General features: G+C 35.5%; 1 protein-coding gene across 2 annotated transcripts; it reads right to left on the reverse strand.

Moving 5' to 3' along the window:
- Positions 1-8,716: 8,716 nt before the first annotated feature.
- LOC149216768 (uncharacterized) lies at positions 8,717-12,071 on the reverse strand. Of its 2 annotated transcripts, none has more exons than XR_016251147.1 (3): positions 11,491-11,838; positions 9,196-9,443; positions 8,717-9,072 (listed from the first exon to the last, which is right to left on the reverse strand). XR_016251147.1 is itself a non-coding variant. In XM_089392840.1 (3 exons), exons 1-3 carry the CDS (start codon positions 12,012-12,014, stop codon positions 8,997-8,999), a joined length of 366 nt encoding a protein of 121 aa, XP_089248966.1. In that variant the 5' UTR covers positions 12,015-12,071; the 3' UTR covers positions 8,717-8,996. The 2 variants fall into 2 exon arrangements, 1 of the variants encoding a protein (XP_089248966.1); XM_089392840.1 differs by lacking the exon at positions 11,491-11,838 and adding an exon at positions 11,973-12,071.
- Between the last annotated feature and the right edge of the window lie 13,194 nt (positions 12,072-25,265).

A 25,265-nucleotide genomic window follows, 5' to 3' on the forward strand; every position in this document is an offset into this window, starting at 1 on the left:
CCTTTTGCTGATCCCTCATCCCCTGATAATAATATGACTAGGCACCGATCTTCCTCCTCTCCTGTTACCTTACCCTCCTCCCCTCGATCCTCACCTATTGGTACAAACCTCGTGTCTTCCTAAAGCTGTAGTATCTCCCCCCGCCTCTGGAACCTTCTCACTTTCCCCCACGCTCCTCTCCTCTCACTTTTCCCCACACCACATCTTCCCTGCTGACTGAAACGTTGATTCCCCCTGAGTCATTGGTCCTTTCAAATTTTCCCTCCCTATTGGGTACCTCGGAGAAATATCCCCACACTCCTAGACCGCCCTCTAATTGTTCTCCCATTTTACCACCTTCGCCTAATTCCTCTCCCCGAAATTTGGTGGGAAGCGACATAGAATTTCTCCTCGCGAACCCTGTACTTGAATTACATGCCATGTCCATCCATCGTGGGCAACCAAAGCCATCCCCATCCATCAACCTTAACTCAGCCTTTAATATTACTGTTTGTCATAGAAGAGGCGAGGTAGTCGACATTTTCACGGCCGCCCTAAAATCAAACCAATTTCTTTCCCTGGATCCTCTGAGCTCATTGGTATCCCCATTTGCACTTCTTTCGACCCTCAGGCCTCTAGAGCAGCTACGCCTGACCTACATGAAACATGACTTTATGCCTATCCCTTAACCTACGGGGCATAAAAGATTCACATAAATTCCTTTCCCTCAAAGATCTCTTCTCCTTCGTTCGTCCCTATAGCATTCGATTACAAGAAATAATGATGACTACTCACCAGGTCCTTGAGTACTTCCAAAAAATTCTCCCAGATTGGCATATGGTGGCAGTCGACTCAATAGGTCTACCGGGGGGATCAATGACTTTATGGGATCCTCACTGGACATCTTTCCGTGCATATAAATGTTTTGCAGGTATTTTCCTTTCAGGACTACTTCGAGGACTTGATTGTCATTTACATCTTCTGAATTTATATACCACTTATCAGGATCGTACTTCATTTTGGGATTGCTTGTATGCTTCAGATCTATTAAAAATGGCTCTCTTATAGTTGTTGGAGATTTCAATGCCACTATATCCTTGGAAGAATGTTGTGGCTCACACTGCAGAAAGTATCCCATTGGGGATAGTCTCTAGATGCTTTTCAGTGACAACAACCTAATGGATATTCGACCCCTCCCCATTGTGCCCACATGGAATAATGGTCGGGCTGGTCCCCAACATATTGGCAAGAGACTTGATTGGCTTTTGGTCCATGAAAACCTTGTAGAGAGATTGGGTTTCCTCCACTCTGATGTCCTTAAGATATATGTCTCTGATCATATGCCCATATTGTTAATTTGGAAACAGGAGGAGATGTGTTTGGGTATGCCCAACAAATTTAACATAATTTTGCTTGACGATGACGGTTTTAATAATTTGGTTAAATATTTCTTGACCTTGTTGCAACGAGAAACAAATATTTCACCCATGCATTCCATACATGGGAAACTTCGTGCATTAAAATTGGAGGTCTGAAAATGGGACAGAATTAAGAAAAGGGCCATGATTAAGGACTTAGTAGACATCAAGGAGGAAATGGCAAGACTTGGTAAGATCATGGATAATGGGAACCCCTCTCCAACGCTCATTAAAAAATTAAAGGAAATGGAGGAAAAAAAGAGGAAGATCCTGCACATACAGGAAGCCACTTGGCGCTTGAAGATCAAAACATCGTGGCTAAAGGAGGGGGATATAAATACATTTTTTTTTTCAGAGATATGCAAACTATAGGAGGAACATCAATTCGATATGGCACATTAGAGACTCTAATGGCAATATGGCACATTCTACAACTGATATCCATAAAGAAGCAGTTTTATTCTTTGAATCCTTCTATTGGGCGCAAGGGGGAACTCAAATAGAGGACCAGTTTTGGGGTTAAGACTCCTGTACCACCATGTTTGATCAGGCTCAAAATCTGGGATTATACATGGCCATTGATTTGGATGAGATCCATATGGTCCTAAAATCCTTTGCAAAAGATAAATGCCTCAGGCTAGATGATTGGATTGTTGAATTCTTCATACATTTCTTTGACTTGGTTGGGTCGTATTTATTTCTCATGGCTGAAGAGTCCATGATTCGAGGACACATTCTAGGGGCCATCAACTACACATTCATTGCCCTCATTCTGAAGCAAAAAGACTTGGAATCTTTTAAGGACTACAGGCCCATCTCCCTGTGTAATATTATATATAAGCTTATATCCAAGATCATAGTGGTATGACTAAAGTCGACCCTCTCCAATTATATCTCTTAGGAACAGTATGGGTTTCTGCATGACAGATTGATTCATGACGTTGTTGCCACAACGCATGAATGCTTTCATTCCATCCACATGAAGAAAATGGAAGTGTTGGTTATGAAGGTGGACTTATAGAAAGTGTATGACTACGTAGATTGGGTTTTCCTTTGCATCATACTTTTAAGAATTGGATTGGATGTGAAAAATATAGAGTGGATCATGGCTTGTGTATCCATTGTTTAATATGCTATAATTATAAATGGAAATTCCACTAAATTCTTTGGTGCCAGAAGGGGACTACGTCAGGGTTGCTTATTATTGCCCCTATTATTTATACTAGTCATGGATGGACTCAGTCATAAAATCAAAGTTTCCAGAATGGAGAACGTTTTTACTGGACTTACCTTGGGACACAACATAAAGGTTTCACATAGTTTTTTTGTTGATGAAATTTTGATTTTCAGAATGCTTTCCAAGATGCAATGGACCACACTACACCATGTCTTTTGCAGGTCTGGTGACGCTTCAGGACTTATGATAAACAAGGGAAAATCCATGCTATTATATGTTGAAGGTCATCAGGAGGAGATAAAACACATTGCTAGGTGCCCACTCAAACGATTGATTTGGGTTTGAGATATATGGGTTTCAATATCAAACCAAACAATTACAAAGTTAATGGCTGGTTATAGATTGCTGATAAATTTCATAAGAAAATCTCTGGATGGGAGCATCGTTGTTTGACTCTCAGGGGCAGAGTCACGCTCATGCAATCGGTTTTGCAACAACTTGTGGTGTATTGGGCACATCTATACTGTCTCCCCACCACTATTATTAACAAAACTGGTCGTATACTGGCAAACTTCATCTGGGTAGGCTCTGGAAAATCTTTCAAGTATGATCTAATCGGATTAGATAGACTCACGATTCCAAAACAATTTGGGGGTTGGGGGATCCTAAACTTAAGAGTTTTTGGATGGACACTATTAACCAAATCTTTATGGCGTGGCTTATTCAACAAATGTCTGTGGGGAGACATCATTCGAGAAAAATACATGGGTGACATTAAGGTGGAAGTGTGGATGAGAGACCACTTGGTCGGAAAAGAAAATTGGATCTTCCATTTGGGCAAGTTTCAAAAAATCAAACAATGGCTCCTAAATAGCACTTGCTGGTCTTTTGACACATTAAACAACATTTTATAGGTAGAGATCACATTCTAGGTGTGGAGGAGGATTCACTCAGTAAATGTGACTTCGTTGCCAGATTAAATGCCAAAGGGATCATTTACCTTGCTCAGGCTATTAAAACATGGAATGGCAGCTTTCTAGTCTGGAAGAAAGCTGAGGAAATTGGTTTGATCGACATTTCGGCAGTGGCATGGGAAAGATATATTATTGTATCACGCAGATCGAGCATATGAAAAAATGATGGAGGAGACCAAATCGCTTGGGAAGGCCTACTACACTGGGGGTCCATATCTGTTGCAGAGACACCTCTTCATTATTTGTATCTCACAAAATTTACAGAACAAATGTTGGTTCAGAAAATTTTGGAAAACAAAGGTCCCATACAAGATCATCTTATATTCCTGCCTAACTTTGAAGGACAAGACACTGACTTAGGAGAACCTGAAGAAAAGAAGTTTAAACGGACTTGGTCGATGTGTACTTTGCAAGAATGCAGCGGAAACAAATTTCCATCTCTTGTTGGATTGTCCGATTGCTGCTCAGGGATGGTTCAAGATCTCAAGCCTTTTTGCTTTCCTCTAACGAAACACGACTCTATAGATTCTTGTTTGTCATGGTGGAGTGGGAGGACTAGAGACCAACTTTCCATTCCCCTCATAGTCTTTTGGGAATTTTGGAGGGCCAAAAATTCCATTATTTTTGAAGATATGCCACTCAATATAAATAATATTGTCAATAAAATTGCATTTTGGATGGCGTCCCTGGAGAAGAAGCATACATTGGTTAAGAACATAAATTTCAGAAATTCCCCTCCACACAATACTTTCCCTGCAAGATATTTTGATGGAGTTGCACAAGCTGGCACTTGTGGATGTGGTGCATGGCTACGCATGAACATAAAACAATAGTTCAAATTATTCTAGACATGGGGAAAAGGCACAAACATGAGAGTTGAAATCATCCCACTATGGCGTTTATTATGTTTTGCAAAGTTTCTTGACATCCAAAGCATCCAAATCTTTGGAGAATCACAAGCTCTTATCAATGACATGAAGGGTATTTCTACTATCTCTCATCCACATCTATAGGGATGGATCCGCCACATTGAATATCTTAAGCTATCATTCCATCACATTACCTTTCAACACATCCGCAAGGAACATAGCTCCATTGCAGATGCTATGTCAAAGATTGGTATTAGTTCTGTGGTGGGTATCATACATTTCACTTTGCAAGTCAACAACAATATCATTGTCGAGGACAACATCGTTCTCCCCAAATGCTAATCCATGTCATTGATTTTTCTACTTTAGTTTTGGCTTAATCTGGATGGTCTCATGATTCATCACGCACATTTGGTGCAAGCTAGCACACATTCTTGTTTTTGTTTTTGAATACCTTAAGACATACTATATTATTCCTATTGATGTCCACATGACATATGCTCAATTTATCTGTATTTTTAGATGGAGGTATTTCTATGTTTTTTTTATTATGGGTAATTGAGACTAATTCCCACTTGGGTTGTGGTATCTGGCACATTATTTTCCACTATATAAGCACAATGTAACTTGGAGATATGGAGACTTGATGGGCTGGTTATTATAATAAAAACCAGTATTTTTTTTTTTTTTTTGAAAACAAAATGTGTAGACATTTAAGTGTCACATCAATTGAAAAAGTAATAAAAATAATAAATTCTTTCAATGTATTGTAATTTTCTTTTTATTAATAAAATTACAAGGAAATTTTTCCAAAATAAATTTAAATAATAATGGTTCACATTTCACAACATATAATTAATAAGGATATAAAAACTTTATATATATATATATATATATCTATTCTATTTCACTATATAAATTAAAATAATGATTCATATTCATAACCATTATATATGAGAATTTCATATTTACCATAAATGTTTTTCATATATAGAGGAATCAAATTTGTTGAGGTACAAAGATTTATTCAAATTTGGACCTAAGAATTGAGGTTTACATCTTGAGATATTTGATCCATCTTGACACTTGGTAGATCCGAAGCTCAAATGAATCTATGTTGGTTTCTTATTTTAATGGAGACAATATTAGTGTTGCTTTCAAATTATTGCTCCCAAAGATGCTCTCCAATGCAATATGAAAGAGATGTAATGTCCTATTATGTTATTGTTACCTTATGTTATCTAAACATTTTGACTCTGTGAAGTTACAAAAAAAGTCAAAATTAAATTAAAATAATTTTTGATATAAAATAATCAATTTACCTTTGGTTGTTTTTGGACTTTTTTTGCAATGGTCTTCTTGTATATATATATATTCAATCAAAAAACGTTTTGCAGATTTGGTCTCCCCAGGGTTGGTAGATCCCATCTAGGTTGGTTAAATTCTTTTTGCAATGGTATTTTTGTGTGTGCGTGTGTATATCTATTCACCTTAAAAAAAAAAGTTTGGACATTTGATCTCTCTAGGCTTGGTAGATCCCATCTAGATTGATTTAACATCATGTTTATAATAATAATGTTGGCGTTGACTAACCAAAAACTTTTTTTTAACAATTTTCATTAGATTTTGATTATTTTTTTTTATAAAATTATAATATTTATTATTTAAATTATATTTTTTTACTGTGAAAATAAGTTTAACATTCTCAAAATTCCATGAGACACTCAACCACTTAAACCAATTTTTTTTTTCTTTCCAATTTTTAATTGAAAAAAAATCATCTAATTAAATTACTCCTAAACCAATCTATAGCTAATTTTAATAGTAAACGCTGAATCATACTACATAAGATCTCGACGATGTGCAGGAGGATAAAAATGGGTGCAGAGTGCAATGATGAATGGCGTTCATTTCATCGTAGCTGCATCACATTCAATTACACCACAAGGGAAAGAACATCATTGGTGTGAGATGATTATGCACACATTGGCTGACCATTCCACTGCTAAAACAATTAAGTGTAAATGAGTGGAAAGATTAAATGTTGGTTTCAAAGTTAATACTAGTCATAATGAGCATTTACGTTATGAGACCGTGTCAACAAAAATGCGATGCCAAGTTGTTCATGAGGCAGTGCCAAAGATAGAATAAATAGATGAGGCAAGAGAAAGAATGAATCCATAGTATGTACTATGCCAAGAAAGATATCGTTAGTTAGAGAATGGGAAACACAAAACAAAATATAAAGCAGTACTATGTCAGAAAAGATATTCTTAGTTAAAGAATGGGATATTAAAAAAAAATATGATTGTCCTTGGATTTGGGTGAGTTGGGAAGAAAGACTCCATATTTCAAATCCAAGAATCAAGCTACTCACCATCCATATTCCCAACAAACAAATTTGGGAAGGGTGAGGTGAATATTACTACAGACTTGGGGGTGGCATTTTGTTGTGTCACTACATCATAGATGAGAGGCTAATGATTTGACTATCTTTCTGTTAGAAACACTCTAACATTTATTGTTTTAGGTTCAAAATTTGTTAGAACCTAGGAATGTCATTAGCGGTGACCAGGGTGTAATAGTAATTGAGATCTAGTGAGAAGTGGATTAAACCTCAACTGTAAATTGCCACAAAGAGATATGATACTACATAGAGCCTGAATGAAGCTATGTCAAGAGTAGTTGTCCAAGAGTGTATCCTACTTTAAAGGTGCGCAAGAGCCCATCAAATTATTCAAAATAATAAAATCTTGCACTCTTTTTCTTTTCAAATGAGAGAAGCAAGTTGTTTACGTTCTACTCTTTTTTGCTTACAATACATTACATTAAAACTAATATAGGGAGAAACCTTTTCAGATATTTTAAATCGCATTTCCCCTCCATTTGTTTTATGTTCGAGTACAAAGATCTCTGGATCAATTGTACATTGAGTTTCATTTTGTTACAGACAAACACAATGGATCTTTCCTTTACAGATATACACATTTAATTTCTAAACATTAACCATTGCATCTATGAGAATTGATTGATTTCTGGGACTAACTGTTACTCTGGAATATAAGACTAATAGTTCACTCAAAGTAATAGTATGGAAAGTTTACGAATGTCTCTGGATTCCCAATATATAATATTAGAGACTAGATTCTCGTTTTCACTCTATATACATTAAGTTGTTGTTTTCACTCAACACACATCTTTGTCACGTACAGTAAGGAGCAGCCTCAGCTTCTTTGCATTCTTCATATTGAGTTGTTGTTTTCACTCAACACACATTTTTTTGTCAGGTAAAGTAAAAAGCAGCTTCAGCGTCTTTGCATTCTTCATATTGGCAAAACTAAAAGATATTGAAACCCATGTAGCCCCAAAACATGATCAATGTAAATAAAAGCCTCCACTTTCTTTAACAGTTGACTTATTGCTTCATGTCCATCTTCATGTGTTCTAATATCTGGTGTCCCTTCCAATCCGTTCAAATATTTCAAGATCTCTTTCAGTAACTCTAATGCATCCCTCGTTCTTGAATTTACTTTATCAAACAGTGAGACTTTGGAATATTTCAATTCCGTGAAGAGTGCCTGCAACCAATGACAGTTGATTAAAACATTCATCTTTATATATCGCAAATCCTCAAACATATGATAGAATTGTCATTATGATATTGTTAGGATTACGGATTAAGTGGTGAGGGGCAACAAGTGTTTCTAGTTTAAACCTTAAACACAAGTAAAAGCAAAAACAGATTACATATTTGTTTGAATTGTTTAGAAATATGAAAAACAATAATAAAACTTTTCAGCTTTGTTATCATAATTTCCGGCCATGTTTATAATGCTGCCCCTTGTAATTTTAAACAATCCATTTAATCTTTTTTTTTTTTTTTGTATAAGTCAGCATTTTATATTATAAGGAAAAGATTATAGTACAAAAAGTCTGTCTCTCCAGACAGAGGGCTGCCAAACTGCAAGCCCAAACCAGACTGAACAAAAGACACCCCAACTTTCATAAGCACACCACGCAGGGTGGCAGAACCAAAAAGCCTTGCAACAACAGAAAGTTAAACTGCTACCTGACTGAGGCAGCTGACAGACAACAACCACGAACCAAATACCAGCAGAGACAAGAGACGGAACCAAAAAGCCTTGCAACAACAGAAAGTTAAACTGCTACCTGACTGAGGCAGCTGACAGACAACAACCACGAACCAAATACTAAACCGCAGAACAAGAAGGACCATAACAGACCCAACAAGTGAGACCCCCAAAAAAACCAGCAGAGACAAGAGACAGTCCTACTACATTTTGAGCACATAATAATTTCTGGAAGCTTCCGGGGCAGGTTCAGTCATGGAGATGCCTGCCTGCGCAGTCATAGGATAATTGCTCTGATGCTCCCCCGCTGGTTCTTCCTTTCGATTCTCAGCCTGCCTGACATCTTGACCAATGGTTTGCCGTAAAAGTTTGATCAACACAGTGAGTTTCTTAGTAATAGTATCCACTTCTTGTTCCAGAGCGCTAATTTTGAACTCCAGGCTTTCCAAGATTGTCATGTGTTCTTCAGATTTAGCCTCTGTGATGTTCTAAATCTTGCGCATTTGCTCCGCATGGTCCATGTTCGTATTGCCAGTGGGATTACCAGCCGGATACCGCCTTTCCCTGTTTAACTTGCAGGTCATGTCATAATTCTTTCTGCGTTAATCTATTTTTATCTAAATTATATATATTAATAAATTATATTTCTATTTACACATAAGAATCCAATCAGTATTATGTACTCACCTGTTAAATTTAGAAGAGTCAATTTGAAAGAAAAACATTAGAGAAGCTTCCACCATCAACTGTATGGCTTCTCTAATTTTATTTTCCATCATTTTCCTTAATCCAGATCGTGCAATAAAACACAGAAGATATTCGACTAATCCATTCACTTCCTCCAAAAGATCAAACCACTCATTTCCATGGGCTACCTGCAAAATGTTTGGAACCACAAGAAGCCCTGCAGTAACCCAGTGTGCATGCCCTATTTCCTGCAGGAGACTCAAAACTGAATTAGAACACTGATCTGGAAAGGAATCTTTCTGCCAAACGCTATAAAAAGAAAATTATATTTTATATGAAAAATTTCACAATGCTGTCAGAATATTTAAAATTTAATTCACGTTTAATTTGGTTAAGAAATTTTGGTGCAGAAACAAAGTTTGTTTCTTCCCTTCTGCAGGAACTCTTTTAATCTGAATAACCATGATGAGCTTCTAAGCCAATATTGTTCAGTCGATAGTTTGTTGTGATGACTTTTTTCTATGAAAAATTGAAAATATAATTCAATTTCGTGTGATAACACAAATTAACAATATATCAGTGATCTGGAATGGTGTATTTCTGGGCAACGCTGTTAAAAGGAGAATAACTTATAATTCATATTAACAATTTCACAATAGTATCAGAAAAATTTAAAAGTTAATTGGGGCAACAGAGTTTATTTCCTCCTAAACTGGAAATACATTCAATTTCGTTCGGTAACAAAAATTAACAATACGCCCATGCTTTTTCACATAATAGAATTCTGATCAAAGATTTTATCCTAGCCAGATTGAAATTAAAATGATGACCAGGAAAAAGGAAGATCCAGGATAGTCTCTTAGTAAAAAACCAAGAGACCAACAGGAATTAAATAACCCTGATGAGCTTTTAAGCCAATATTGTTCAGTCGACAGTTTGTTGTGATGACTTTTCTAAGAAAAAACGAATATATGATTTAATTTCGTCTGATAACACAGATTAACAATGATCTGGGAAGATATATCTCTGGACAACCCTATAAAAAGGAAAGAACTTATATTTCATATTAACAGTTTCACAATGCTTTTAGAAAAATTTAAAAGTTAAATGAGGCAACAGAGTTTATTCCCTCCCTAAACTGGAAATACATTCAATTTCGTCCGATAACAAAAATTAACAATACGCCCATGCTTTTTCACATAATAGAATTCTGGTCAAAGGTTTTATCCAAGCTGGATTGAAATCAAAATGATGACCAGGAAAAAAGAAGATCCAGCATAGTCTCTTAGTAAAAAACCAAGACACCAAGAGGGGGAAGGTATCTATATCGGTTGTGCATAACAGCTAAGAAAACTTTACTGTGAATAATTTTTATATAGAAGGCTGTATAGATCTAGGTCATTTCAAGATTTTTGAAGGTTTTGGGTGACTTAAAAGGCCTCGAAATCCTTGAAAATCTCTTGAGATGTGGAAGACCCATGCCTTTTAAACTTTGACACATAAGCTAACACCAGGGATCTCAATTTCTGCATAGACAGTTTTGGGTAGTTTTTATTCCACACAGAGGTGCCATATTATATCGGTCATCCAAAACATTTCAGAAAGTTTCATTGTCACCGTGATCTGGTGAAGTAAAAAAGTCACAGAAGGTATAGATCTAGGCCGCTTCAGGACTTTGCAAGGCTATAGAGGGTTTTAGAGGCCTTGAAAACCCTTGGGGCGTAAAGTAACTGTCTTTGGAACTGTGACATGTGAACATATACCAGGTATCTAAATTGCTACTCTAAAATTTGGTATGAACATTGAAATTTGATCGGAAAATGAGTAAATGGCCAGCTATGGATAATCTTTGTTGTACACAGAAGTGGCACATTATATGGATTAGCCAAAACAGTACAGAAAATTTCATTGTAACCAGAATCCGGTGGAGGAAAATTTTCTTAATAAAACAAAATTATGAACCGTTTCTGAAATTTTCAAGGTTTTGGGTCACTTCAAAAACCTTGGAAACCCCTACGCCTGGCTCAAAAACCTTACAAACCCCTAGGTGTGGAATAGCGATGTCCTTTAAACTCTGAAATGTAAATGTATACCAGATATGGATAACAGATTAAAAACAATAAATATCTATCACTATTATAGTTGAATATTGAAAAAAAATTGGGAAAACAAGCTAATCAATCCTTCATCTGTAAATCATTTTTTTATTTGCAAATATATATATATATATATATATATATATATATATATATATTTTGAAAGAAAATAAATATGAAAGATTGGGATCAGCTTTACTTTCTTGATGAATTTCAAAAGATGAAATATATGGTAGATTAGGCTATCGAGATCCAGATCCACAGTCCTTGTAGGAGCTATTTGTATGTTATCATGGGACACCGTTGGAAGGCTGTTGGAAGAGATGCCTTCTACAGAAGAAGAAGCAGTAGAAGGTGATGCAGGCGGAGAATTGATGGAAGGGTTATAAGAGCTTCTTCTGTAGCAACCACGGGAGAAGCGGCGTGATGAGCATTAAAAAGGTTGGAATGTGTATTGGGAATTTGCAAATATGAATAGGAAGTGACAGAGGACTCCCATACCTAAATCGGTATGCAACGCCGTTGGAAAAATAATGGAAAATTTTGTTTAAAAATACAGTGGAGTTTTTTTTTGGAAATTTCAGTTATAGTTGTCCATTTTTAATATTAGGGTGTTTTTAAAGTTTTTGATCCGCTTAATCCATTTCCACTGTAAAAACACAAATCAAGCACTCCTCTTACTCGGGCTCTGCAGTGTGGGCCGGATCCAGTTCTCATCAACATTGCATTATCCTAATGTGCCACTGACAGATTGTAGATGTCTGCATCGAATAGTTCACTTCAGGGAAAGGAGAGGCTTATGCTCACCACAGCTGTATGCCATTAACATCGCTGCCACTAAAAGATTCCCCACAAAGTGAAAGTAATAATACCGTGAATGCCCCCTTGAATTGCTCGCTTCTCACTCCACCATTCAAAAGAAAATCGGGAGCTAAATTTGTTTGTGTGGAATATGGTTGATATTAGTAGTTTGAAGATTTTTGTGGCGTAATATTTGAGATTGAGAGATTGGAAATTTTATAGGCTTTATTTTTAAGTTTAAGTTTTTACTTTGGGACAAGACTCGTCTCCAAAATTGAAACTATAAAGAAGAAAAAAGATGGAGGTTATAAATATGAGATGTAATGCAGTTAGGGTTGGGAACCCATTAGTTAAAAGATTTTATTTTTAATATTTAATATTTAATTATTATTTGGAATCTTAATTTTAATTTATTGTATGCTATTAAAAGTATATGTTTTGTTTTCACACTTAATTAATAAGTCTTATTTTAATTTACTTATAGTTTTTTTTAGATTTATGAGTATAGATAAGATAATTATATTTATGTCCAACTAATGACCACAAAGTAGGTCAAAGGGACTGTTGAGTACACTCATGTATATACAAAGCGGGAGAACCAAACGGTCCCCTATAAAAGATACAATGGATGAAGTAAATCAACATTTGGCCCTAGCGGAGAAGATTCAGGAGCTAATAGGTCTGAAGATCATACCCATCTCTCCTAACATCTGAGGCTGAATGAATAACACTGAAGAAACTCAACAAAGTCTATTGGCCTAATGAAGAGCCGATTGCAAATGCAGACTGTCTAGTAAATCATATCCTGGGGGGGTTCACATGCTATCGAATGCTGGAGGACCTAGTATGTCTCCCAGGAACGAATCTGAGACGAAACTGTTGTTGAGATCTCGTGTGGCGGGATGAGGTTCCATGGATCCTCACTGATCTAGAGTTTGGATACGTGTTGGTATCAATCGATCTCTTGGTGCCCCAGTGTGAAAGTAGTACCCTAAAAAATGTCGTGATCCTATGTGTGGCGTCTGGTTTGATGAGAGGTTGAATAATATGCGCTCGGAATCTAACAGCCTCTTGCATATATAGGGCCAAACATCTCTGATCGGGGTACCTGAAAAAGTCGGTGAGGGTCCGAGAATCTCTGAACAAGCAATGCAACCTTCCTCTGATCTCGTAGTAGGCAGGGCATCCAAGGATGAAGTGCACCTCAGTCTCCACTTCCTATAAATGACATACCTGGCAGAGTCTGTCTAGTCTATCCACCTGGTGGTCTGTCTCTACCCGAAGTCTATGAGAACCCACTCTGAACTGGCCTAGAGGAATGCGAAGAGCATGCATCCAGTGGTGAAACGTATATTGGGGTCGAATAATGAGCCTGTCTCTCAACTCCAAGAAGTGCTCAGCATAGAAGAACATCTTTGGGTGCAACCCTCCTGGAGAATTGACCTAGGTGACCTGGACGGATTGCCTGTAGATGTCCTCCCTGATGATCTTGTTTAGCTCCTGTCTAGTAGGTAAAAGGTGACCAGGAGCATCTAAGGAATATCAAAAAGGAGGGAGACAATCCAACTTAATTCCCACTGACACTAAGAGGTTTGAAACTCCTATAAACCAACATCTAGCTTGGCCTAAGGGAGTAGAACGAGAAATAGTCTCAGAAGAGAAATATGCCAAGCAAGGATAATTATAGAATTAATTTTTCTTTCTATAATAATTATTTGAATTTAGATTTCTATAAACTAATGTATTAGATTATGTTATTATATTTTAATATGGATTTTATTGATACCAATATTTTAATGTAAATCTTATTAATACCATATTTTGATATAAATCTTATTAAACCATATTTAAAGTATATGACTTTTTAGTTATAATAAAAATATGTTTTAATAAACTAATGTATTAATGTATTAGTTTCTGTTAATAAATTTTATTCTTACCTAATTTACGAGATCATGTTATTAGAAGATAGAAGTAATATTAATTAGGAATATGATATTAGTAATTATTGCTATTAATATTACTAGGAGACAAAGGGTTAAAGCCAAAAAAGGGAGGGGGAAAATGAATGGAATCTCAGCCAAAGGGGTGAGTAAGGGGATAGGTTAATAAATTTGTACTTGGGAGAAGTATGAGAGGGTGATAGCGAAATTGAGAAGAAGAGTGGAAATGTGACAAAACATTCATGAGAGGGATTGGGTAAAGAGGAAGGGGGAGGAGAAGAGGGGTTGATAAAGAGTGGTAAGGATAATGAGAAAGGGGACAACATCTTTATTCCTTGGTATTGCAGGAGAAAAGGGAAATCCAATTTGTGCTAATTTCTAAGCCTCCATCCCTATTGAGGTTGTGAGGGTGTTTGATGATTTTGAGGGCTTATTGAAATTTACGTTTAAAATGATGTCTTCCATTGGCAATGACCCTAGTGTCTTCAAGGAAGATGTGGTGGTTGGTCTTACCTGCATGCTCTGCTAAAGCTGAAGATCAAGTTCTTTCATTTCGGATATCAGCACCATGCTCTTTAAGCCTGATCTTGAAAGAACTACTTGTTTCCCCAATGTAGTATTCTCCACAAGAACAATTGATCATGTAAATGCCTTTTTGCTCGAGGTGATCCGAGTTAACCTTAACAGATTTCATCCTTTGTTTAATAGTCGTCATGGGCTAGAATGCAGTTCTGATATCTTTCTTTCTTAGAACTTTGGCCAGCTTGTCAGTGACTCCATGTATATATGGAAGGTATGTATTAGTAGGATTTTCAAATTTATCCTTTCTGTTTTCGGATTTGGCTTTATGGATGACTTTGGTGATGTATTTATTTTTATACCCTAGGTTTGTAAATACTTTTCTTAAGTATGCAATCTCCTCTTTCGTGTGAATCTCATCCGATATTCTGAAGGCTCTAGTAAAAAGGGTTTGAAAAACACCCATCTTTTGAGTTGGGTGGTGGTGCGAATTTGCGTGAAGGTAATTGACAGTATGTGCCTTCTTTCTGAACACCTTATGCCCTAGAGATCCATCTTTGTTTCTTATGAGCAGGATTAAATATTAAATATAAAATCCTTTGATTGGTTGGCTCCCCAACCCTAACTGCATTACATCTCTTATTTATAACCTCCATCTTTTCTCTTCTTTGTAGATTCAGTCCCAAAGATGAGTCTTGTTCTAGACTCGAAACGTACAATTAAAAATGAAGATTGTGGAATTTCCGATCTCTCAATCCAAAATGGTTGATATTATTATTTTGGTGAGACTTTAATTATTATTAGACACATTAACTTGATGTATGACTATGCCAGAAGTTTGGAGCACAAGTATGCATTTTCAAAATGTATTGGTGGAGTTCGAACGCGAGTTGTGGTTGGTTATAGTGATGACTGATAAGCATTTTGTCAAATAAATGTCAATATGCCACAAGTCTGCTTAGAGTCATAGTAGGAGGTAATCATTTTCAGGAGATAGTGTTGTATTTCAAACATGAAACACATGGCTCGATATCTCAATGAGCATTTGTTGAAATAAATGGAGTAACAACCATTATCGATGGCCAGGGTAGAGATATAATTTTAAAAATTTCTCATGTATAAACATGACAAAGGAAGGAGTGCATGGAAGGAGTCGCCATTGGATATCAAGAAGTGAGTTGCCACCTTTCTCCTTGGACTCCAATTTTTTCGGTTTTTTCCAATAGGCAGACAGGTATTAAGCTCAGTTTCTTATCATGTCTCTTTTTCCCCTCTTCATTTTATGACAATGGGGACGATGTCACCATCATGTGCAAAAAATGGACAAGAGGCACCAAATTCTGTTGAAAAAAGCTAAGTAGGTCAAGTGAAAATTGATTTTTTGATTAAAACAGGGAAGTGGGTTTGGGTCAATGCCAAACAATTTTGATGTATTGCAAAATATAGGATTTCACATTTAAAAAAAAAATTGGTCCTTCATAATAAACAATGTTCAAACAAGTCCACTTTACAAGGGCATGACAAAAATAAAGTGAAAGGAATCAATGGTTATGCATTATACAACCCCACATCCACACCTCTAACATGGTCATCTAACCTTTATATGCAAGAGTTGGTAAATGCAAAGAGAAGGATGGAGGAGTTGGAAGTTAAAGAGCAGGAAGAGATCTTAAAATTCATGTAATAATAGGTACATGCTAGGCTTTGATAGAAAGTAATAAGTTTTTAAAAGAGCGTGTAGCATTGTTGCAAGAAGCTCTTTTGGTATTGAAGGATAAATGGCAAGACATGAAGGTTTCCTGGCAAAACATGAAGGAATATGCAAAGGGAAATAAATATTTATTGATACATAAGACATCCCAAGACAAAGGGAAAGCGGTTGATGAAACAAACAACCAGGAAGTGAAAGGAAGAGGTGAAAAGGAAGTGGGTTTTGCAAAATAATCTCAAAACTTGGGCACATGTTACTAAAAATCCTACTAATATAAAAGAAGTAACAAACAACCAAATGGATAGCATGTAAGATAGAGAAATTAAAGAAAGGAAAATTAGAGCAGTGGACATAATTATTAAAGGGGTGAGAGATTATGGGAAAGATTAACACACTCTTGATCTTAGAAATGACTTTTTGAAAGACAAGCTACTTTGGCAAGGTCTAATTTTCCAAGCATGGAGAGTGGGTAAGATTAGTGATGAGAGAGATAGGCCCATAAGATTCATCGTGTAATGTACACATAACAAGTGAAATATCTTAAGCAAGAAGCAACTCTTAAGGGGCTCTTGCTTTTTTATAGATGAAGATTTGACTATTAGGCAAAAGAGGAAAGAAGAGAGGAAATGTCAAAGGTTAGAGCAACAAGGGATGAGGGAAAAAGGGTATGGTTATATAAAGGCAAAGATGTTATTGCCTCTTTTGGACCTCATTGTAAAAGAGAACAACACGTTGCTAGCAAATAAGGGATAGAAAATTCTTTAGCAAATAACTATGCAACAAGGCTAGTATGGGTAGATAGGAGTGAAGGTTCAGCTTGTGTTAATTTGGCAACTTAGTGACAAATTCCAACAATGGGATAAGATTCCTCTTTTCTAGAGGACCAATTTTGACTATTGAAGCACTTAATTTGAACAAGGGAAATTGTATTTTTGGATTAAAGCCCATGTGCACATTTGATTAGGTCGTCCCTAAAGCAAATTAGACACCCTTGGAAGCCTATAAATAGAAGTGACCTCAACATCATTTGGACATCATCATGAAGCAATATTATATTCTCATTTTTGGTTTTGGCTTGCTCAGCTCTAAGGCAGTTTGTAGAGAAGGGTCCAAAGCTCACACATGTGTTTTAGGGTTTTTGGTTCCTAGCCGCAGGCATGGAACAAGGAAATTTCAGTTGTAACTACAAGCATGCATGGCTATGTGTGTGATTGAATGGTTTCAACTACACGCACAAAAAATTTTCCATGCAGTTGGGACCTAAGGTTTGAGTTTTTTCGTTGGTCGAAGTTTTTGTCAATTGATCGCAGAATTCAACAGTTGACCATAGACAATGACAATTGATCGCAGGCTTCTAAAGCAGGGTTTTGATTATTAGCATTATTGGGTTCATCTCATGAATGTTGTTTAGTTGGTTTTGCTAGATAGGATTATGGATATGGATTATTGTACTATCATTTGTTGAATCATTAAATGACAATCTAATAAGAAGAAGAATTTGAAAGGGTTTTCCTTGTAGTGGGTTTTTCCCTATTCTCCAACCAATCATGGTGTCTCTATGTGTGAATGATTTTATTCTATTGTTCTTTTATGTTCTATTGCATTGACGATGATATTGTTCTTTCTATATAGTTGCATATGTTGTTGAATAATGTGGTAAATCTAAAAAATGGCATGATGTTTTGGGGTGAATTTAATATGCAAATAATGAAATGCAATTATCAGAGCAAAGTAAAATATATCCCTAAGAAAAATTAACATGGTATCAAAGTTGGACTGAAGAAAAGTCATTAAAGATCACCCCTATGAAGACACCTTTGGTGGAAGCAAGAGAAGATGGAGGAGACCTAAAAGAATACTAGGGTTTGAAGGAAACCCTAGGGACTCTAGTTATTAGGGTTTGATGTATATTATGAGGTTAGGGTTTGGAAGAAACCTTGCTTTATGACAAATATTTGAGATATGTAATTAGACACTCTAGCATGATCAGTGTAAACATGTTCTAAGAACTAGTGATAGGTTTGATGTAGCTCAAGATGGAATAGCCTCTATTAGGCCTGATTTCTAATGAGGTTGATTGAAATATTAAAGGCAACAATGTTATTTGGACAATATATAGTCACAACTCTTGAGGGTTGGTTCAAGAGGGAGATGATCACCTCTCATTAAAGATAAGTACTTTTTCAACTTATCTTACTTCTTTATTACTTTACTTTTTGTTTAGATTTATTGATCTAATTATTGATTATAATTCCTGCATATATATTTGAGTATTTGGATACTTTTAACCTCCTAATGAGATGTGATAAGTGGATCCTTCTTGAGGATCATCTGAGGTGCAGGAAGGAAAGAGCTACGGTTACCTGTGACAAGTAAAGTGATACAAAGTACAAAGGTATCTGAATGTTATAAGGTATGTATAGTATGTTGTTTTAGGTCCAATATTGGATGGCAAGGTAAACTCTAAGTTATGATGAAAATTTCACCTTTATGAACAACTTATATATGAATATGAAAGCAAGTTTGATTCATGGTACATATGATGAGATTGGTGCACTTGGTATTGAACAAATATTTTATATTCTATTAAGTCATAGAAAATCTTCCTAAAAACATTGATTTTTTGATATTTTGTTGTACTTGATATTTGGCTAGCATCTTTCGTTTTAGACATGATGGGTTTCATAAATAAGGCTAGCTCATTGATTCTATTGGTAATATTTGTGATAAGCATGGTAACCTTGATGATAAAAGTGTAACAATATGATGGATGCTCAATAATCTTCTTGTTGACATTGGTTATGTTTTGATCAACTTAGTAATTTGGACAATGTGATAAATCCAGATGTCGTAACTTGATGGATTGAGTTACATGATAAAGAGGTGATGTTGTGATCATAATTCTTGAATTATGCTCCTATTAATTGTTCTAATTATTTGACATTAACCCTTGTTGAAATTTTAATGTCATGTTCATATGTGATGATGAAGTAATTGATGCTAACATGTTATGACCATAATGAAAATATGTTCTAGAACCTAATATAGTTTGATTTTATGATCTAATAGTTCTATTGATGCATGCCAGTATTATGATAGACATGTTCATGTCTTAAATGATGACGATTGAAGTGGCTTCCCATTGAGAGGGATAAACTCTCCATAAGATCCCTACACCTATTATCATTTGCATTAAATGTATAGAAGATTATTTATTGTTGAAGTAAGAACTTTGGACATAAATAATCAAATATCTTATGTTGTTGGTGTGCAACAAGTTCTTGTCTAAGAGAGAGGGTTTCTCTTAGCCTAAGCCCCAACCGCATAGAAGAAGGCTTAACAGTGTGGTTATAGCCTCCCAACCACATGGAAGAAAGCTTGTGGGTGCAGTTGTGCTTGTAGGTCGCAAAAACTAAAGCCTTATGCATGAAATTGGGAGTGCACCATGAGTATGACAATCCTACAGATATAGAGAATACAATAGAAAATTCTATGAGCATGGAAGTTTGAATTTTTGAATGTTTGAATTACTATAGAGAATGTGAATGTGTTGACTAAAGTTGTGGTTGCAGGGGAATGAATTATGCATATCAATATGTCATTTTGATTTAATTATTGAAGCTAGTATATGACAATAATTAATAATAGTTGCAAGGGCTTTACAAGATTTAGCTTATTGACTTGACTTAGTATAAATGAGCATGTTGGCTTGCATAATTGATGATGCTTTAGAACTTTGACATGATGTTTGAAAGTTCATGGATATGTTTTGGCTTAATGTCATTTTGATTTAATTATTGAAGCTAGTATATGACAATAATTAATAATAGTTGCAAGGACTTTACAAGATTTAGCTTATTGACTTGAATTTATATAAATGAGCATGTTGGTTTTGATAATTGATGATGCTTTAGAACTTTGACATGATGCTTGAAATTTCATGGATATGTTTTGGCTTATGGGTTGATTGAATTCAAAAGATAAATGATTAAGATTTTGATTAGATTTGGTACTTGATAATGATAATTTGCCTTGATGTGAAGTAAGAATGCTATCTGGGCATAGTGACTTTCATTAACTAATATTGGTACTCAATAGTGATTTTGTATTGAAATCATTGGATTTGGAACATTGGTTGAAGTATAAACGGTTGTGATTCAATATGCAGTGATATCACAATGAATAGATGAAACTTATTTGACTTATCCTTGGTATATGCATTTGCATCTAGTGACATAAATAATTCATATTATGATTATGTGGATGGACTGATGGAGTTTGATATTGCTTAATAACAAATTGTTGACATGACAATAGATGAAGTCATAACATGGTATTGGGATGTGAGCTCTATCTGTCACCTGGTATGAAGAATTCGTCACAGTGACATTGGAAGAAACCCTTATAGCTTCTATATTAGTTTTGATTTAGCATCTAAGGCTTGACAAGCTGACTTAGTTGATTTGACTGCACAATATTGATTTATGAGAGACTGAGTATATTGGTTTGGTCAAGTGTTATGTTTGCATAAAGCATTATATGAATCAAGCTTCCTGAGCTTAGTATGCTTGCACTGATAGTCATCTGGTGAAGCAAGAAGATATTCCAATCGAAACCTCTGCTTCAAAAATGGCCCAAGGTATGGGTTTGATTTTAGTTTTATAGTTGATGGTTTACTCTTGATAGGTAATGAGCCTCTAATGATCAAAATAAAAGGGAGTTTCCCTCTGAAGTTCAAAAATAAAGAATATTGGCATAAATATCGTGAAGCTATAGGAGAAGTTTTGAAAAATGGAAATGAAAATTCTTGGACACTTCGATGGAATGGAATTCCAGGAAATTATGTAGAGATCGAATCTTAAAATTCCGAAACATGGGTTTTTCTCCCAGCATAGGAAATTGAGTTAGTTGTGTGCCGTTTTCCCAAATTTGCAATGGTTTAGGAGATATGTAGGGTTCTTTGAGGCATATTTGTTAAAAATGAATAAATTTCCATATTTTTGAATCATGCCCAAGTTTGAAGAAAATGGGTTGTTACAACCTAAATTTGTAATGTAATATGTATAAAAATCATGTGTTGGAGGAGAGGGGATTATTTTAGTTATATAATGTTGGTTTAGACTCTAAGGTAGTCTCTTTTTGGATGTTGGAGCCTTTAGATCTTGTTGCACAATGTAGAAGGCTGAGAATTAATTCAATACACATCCTATGTTAGGTTCTTTATTTCAATTTTTGTGTTTAATTGTTTTTCTGTAGTTTAAATTTCCTACAGAAGGCATGAGCTGGTTGGAAGGGCCCCCAACCTAGCTCTTTTCCCTCCATTGCATTAATTTGTTTATATAGGTTTTCGATCCGTTTTTTCATTATTTAATTCACAACATTAGAGGAAATTTCAGCCTAAAAGTGGCCTCCTAAGGAAAATAATAAAATAATAGTTAAAATAATAAAATAAAAGCTATGAATTTTGGAGGAAAAAGAAGAAAACTAATTTTTTTACTTGTATTTTTGGCTTATCTTCTCATAGGTTTACTCAAATTTCAAGTGTAGACACTCATTGGATGCGAAATTAAATTCCACATCAAATGAGTACCCATTATGCATACGTTTGAGAAGACATGCATTAATAACAATTGAAGATACATTAAAAAAGTGTGTTGAGCATGTTGAACATGTTTTTTTAATGTATCTACAATTTTAATTAATGCGAGTCTTCTCAAAAGAATGCATAATGGGTACTCATTAGATATGGAATTTAATTCTTGAAATATTATCTCTTTCCATGCTATGGTTTCATCATGTTAATAGGCCTCTAAATCCCCTAGGCCCTAAACCCTCCAAACCTACCTTAAACCCTAATCTATTAACCCCTGACCCCTTAACCCCTAAGCTTTAATCTGTCCTTAATAACCCTTAAACCGCTAAAATTTTAACCCCTAAACTATTACAACCTGTACCCCTAAATCTTACCTTAAACCCTAATTAAAATATGCATCTTATGTCTACTTATTTTATTCTTAACTTACTTTGAATTTGTTGTGTACGTAGAATATATCCATAGAGAAAAAATAATATGATATTTTTCTTCTACTCTTAACATATAAATGTTTACAAAAACAATCTGCAATATAAAGACATATAATGAATAACTTACCAAGGGACGATATTCATGCCCCCCTTCAAGGTGTCCATACTCTCTACAATGTCTTTTAGTTGTTTTTATTAAAATTCTACTCCTTTTATAGCCCCTGCATTCTTTACAAGGGAAATAACATTTTTTATCACCCAAAGCCTCAAATGTAGATCTCACGTCTCCTTGTCCTCTTGGAGGAATGTTATATGACATTTTTCCTTACCAAAATTTCAATCATGATTATCTTCAAAAATCAACATTAGTAGTGTTTAACTATTTGTAATGCAATTAACAAAATAAAATATTTTTGTATTTTGACAAAAAAATCCATTATATATATATATATATATATATATATATATATATATATATATATATATATATATATCACTTTTTCATTTGACTTCCGAAAACTGTTGACGAGAGAGACATTGTTAAATAATGAATCCATACAGGTGAGGATAATTTTAAATAGAGGAGGAATGACCTGTTATAGATTTTTATGAACCCAACGTTTCGGACTACCAAGTGAGTCCATCATCAAGGGATGCGACAATAGATATTCTAGAGATATTCATGATGTATCCATGAGCTATATTTTAAGTTATATATATAGGTTATGAAGGAGTTAATCTAAGAAATTAGGTCGGCCAGTCTCCACTTAGTTTGTTAATATTCATATTTATTTATTCATTTATTTTTATTTAATTAATTTGTTTACTTAAATTAATTAATTTGTTAATTAATAAATTAGTTTGTTTAATTAATTAATTAATTGTTAAACAAGCAAAAATATTGACTTCATCAAATGTTGATATTTCGACAAATAGATAATTCCCTTGCCAAATGTCAGATATCCGATAAAATTTGGGGATTTAAAAAAATACAAAAAATGTAAGTTAAATATGACATTACAATCAAACTATCATAGTACTATGTTAGATTTTCCGCTTATATGTACTAGTGGTGGTAGGAGGAGGGGCATATCTTCCTAGAATAGGGAAAGTATGCAACAAACATTCTGGTGAGATTTCACATGGAGGATTGTAGGCCCATGTGCACACCTATGATTGCCAACAAGAAGAATCTTCGTGCTTTTGAGTGCAAGTTGGTTGATCCCATGATGTATCGTCAGTTGATAAGCTCATTGATGTATCTGGTCAACCCTAGACCAAACATCTATTTTGCATTCAACACTCTCAGTGATTTCATGGTGGAGCCTAGGAGAGTGCATTAGACGGCTGCAAAACATTTGCTTCGATATTTCCTAAGGACACTAGATTATGGTCTAGACTATGTTCAACCGGATGGAGTAAGGTTGAATGGCTACACAAACTCAAATTATGCAATATGCGTTGATGACCGGAAAAACACTTCTGGGTGTTGCTTCAAGTTGGGTTTGATAATTTTCTCATGGTTCAGCCGGAAGCAATGGTCAGTAGCACTGAGTTCTATTGAGTTAGAATGATCCAGGTGGGTATTGGTGGCCACCTGCCAAGTACCCCTGGACCCCCACCATTGTTTCTCTCAACATTTTCAGTTTCCTTAATTGTAGCACAACTTACTATTTTTAGCAGTTTTTCGGGTCCTGAACTTCTGGAGCCGTTTTGAGGCCCTAAACGATGTTTTTTGGGATATCTGGGGGCAACATGGGTCCATGGACGGATGTTGCCCTTCCCAAAGTGGTAGTGCTCGGATAGATCTTTCTAACGAGCTATTGTACGCGTCAAACGGAGATCGTATGCCAAAGTTACGACCCCGGGAAGTTGATGTACCAATTTACCCAAACGGGGCCCACAGTTTGGCGTTTCATCTCCTAGGGTTAGGTTTTGGAATGTTAAGGGTTTTCCATTGTTTCTCAACAATAAATAGGCCTTTGAGCCTCATTGTAACACGGTTCGGAGGCATGTAGCCACCACATCTCTTCTCAGAGATAAGCTACCATCGCCCTAGCTACTTTATTTCCATTTCTGGTTGTAAGCATATTTCAGTATTTTCCATTAATGAAATGAAGTATTATTTCCGCTGCATCTTTGTGTATATGGTTATCTATGTAGTTTGTTTCGTTCCTGTTTAAATCTGGATCATAGAATATGCGACAACTAGTCAGGCTAGTTGTGAGGCCATTTGGCTTCACAAGATGTTAGTGGAATTATTTGGTCAATAATTGAGGCCTATCGTGATTTATTGTGATGATTAGAGTTGCATAAAACTCACAGAGAACCTAGTTTTCCATGACAATTCAAAACACATAGGGATCATATACCACTTCATTTGTGAATACGTTTAGAAAGGGGCAGTGCAACTTGAGTACATATCTACTAATGAGTAGGTGGACTATATTGTCACAAATTCCTTTCCAAGTGGAAAGCATGTCCATTTTAGAGGCAAGATGGGAGTGTCGAAGAACACTTTCCTCGATAAGAGGGAGTGTTAGAAAAAGTGTACCAAAGACAAGTGTTCCCGAGGGTTGGTTTATAGTCGAGGAAACAATGTCCTAACATGTCCCCATAAATTTATTAGAAATAAATTTAAAGTGACTTTATAAGACATAAAGCCATAATGTGACTTTTTGAGTTAATTAATGAAAAGGGGTCTCACTAGATAAAGAGACTTATGGGTCAATGAGAGATTAAATCCTAGCCCTTGATCTCAATGGCTAAGATCTAATCTTAGCCATTGAATCTTAAGGTTAGGTCTCTCTTTATTATGAGAGTACAAAAAGGGAACTTAAGGGAGGAAAAGGCACCATTTGCATCCATTCTTCATGAGCTTTGAAGAAGAGGAGAAAAGGCGGCTAGGAGAGAAAGTATATAAGGATAAGAGAAAGTACAACAAGGAGAGGGCACACATTTCTACGTTGAGTAGAG

Source organism: Pinus tabuliformis, chromosome 1_1 (assembly GCF_031772625.1).
Source record: "Pinus tabuliformis cultivar Carrire ecotype Pingquan chromosome 1_1, CPIR1, whole genome shotgun sequence".
Lineage (NCBI taxonomy): Eukaryota > Viridiplantae > Streptophyta > Pinopsida > Pinales > Pinaceae > Pinus > Pinus tabuliformis.

Bases quoted from the DNA above. Each gene is read 5' to 3' on its own strand.
- LOC149216768 (XM_089392840.1), bottom strand. From the start codon at position 12,014: ATGTTGATGAGAACTGGATCCGGCCCACACTGCAGAGCCCGA. The intron at 9,444-11,972 runs GTAAGAGGAGTG...AGTCTCCTGCAG, and splicing joins GCCCACACTGCAGAGCCCGA to GAAATAGGGCATGCACACTG. The intron at 9,073-9,195 runs GTGAGTACATAA...CAAGTTAAACAG, and splicing joins GACTCTTCTAAATTTAACAG to GGAAAGGCGGTATCCGGCTG.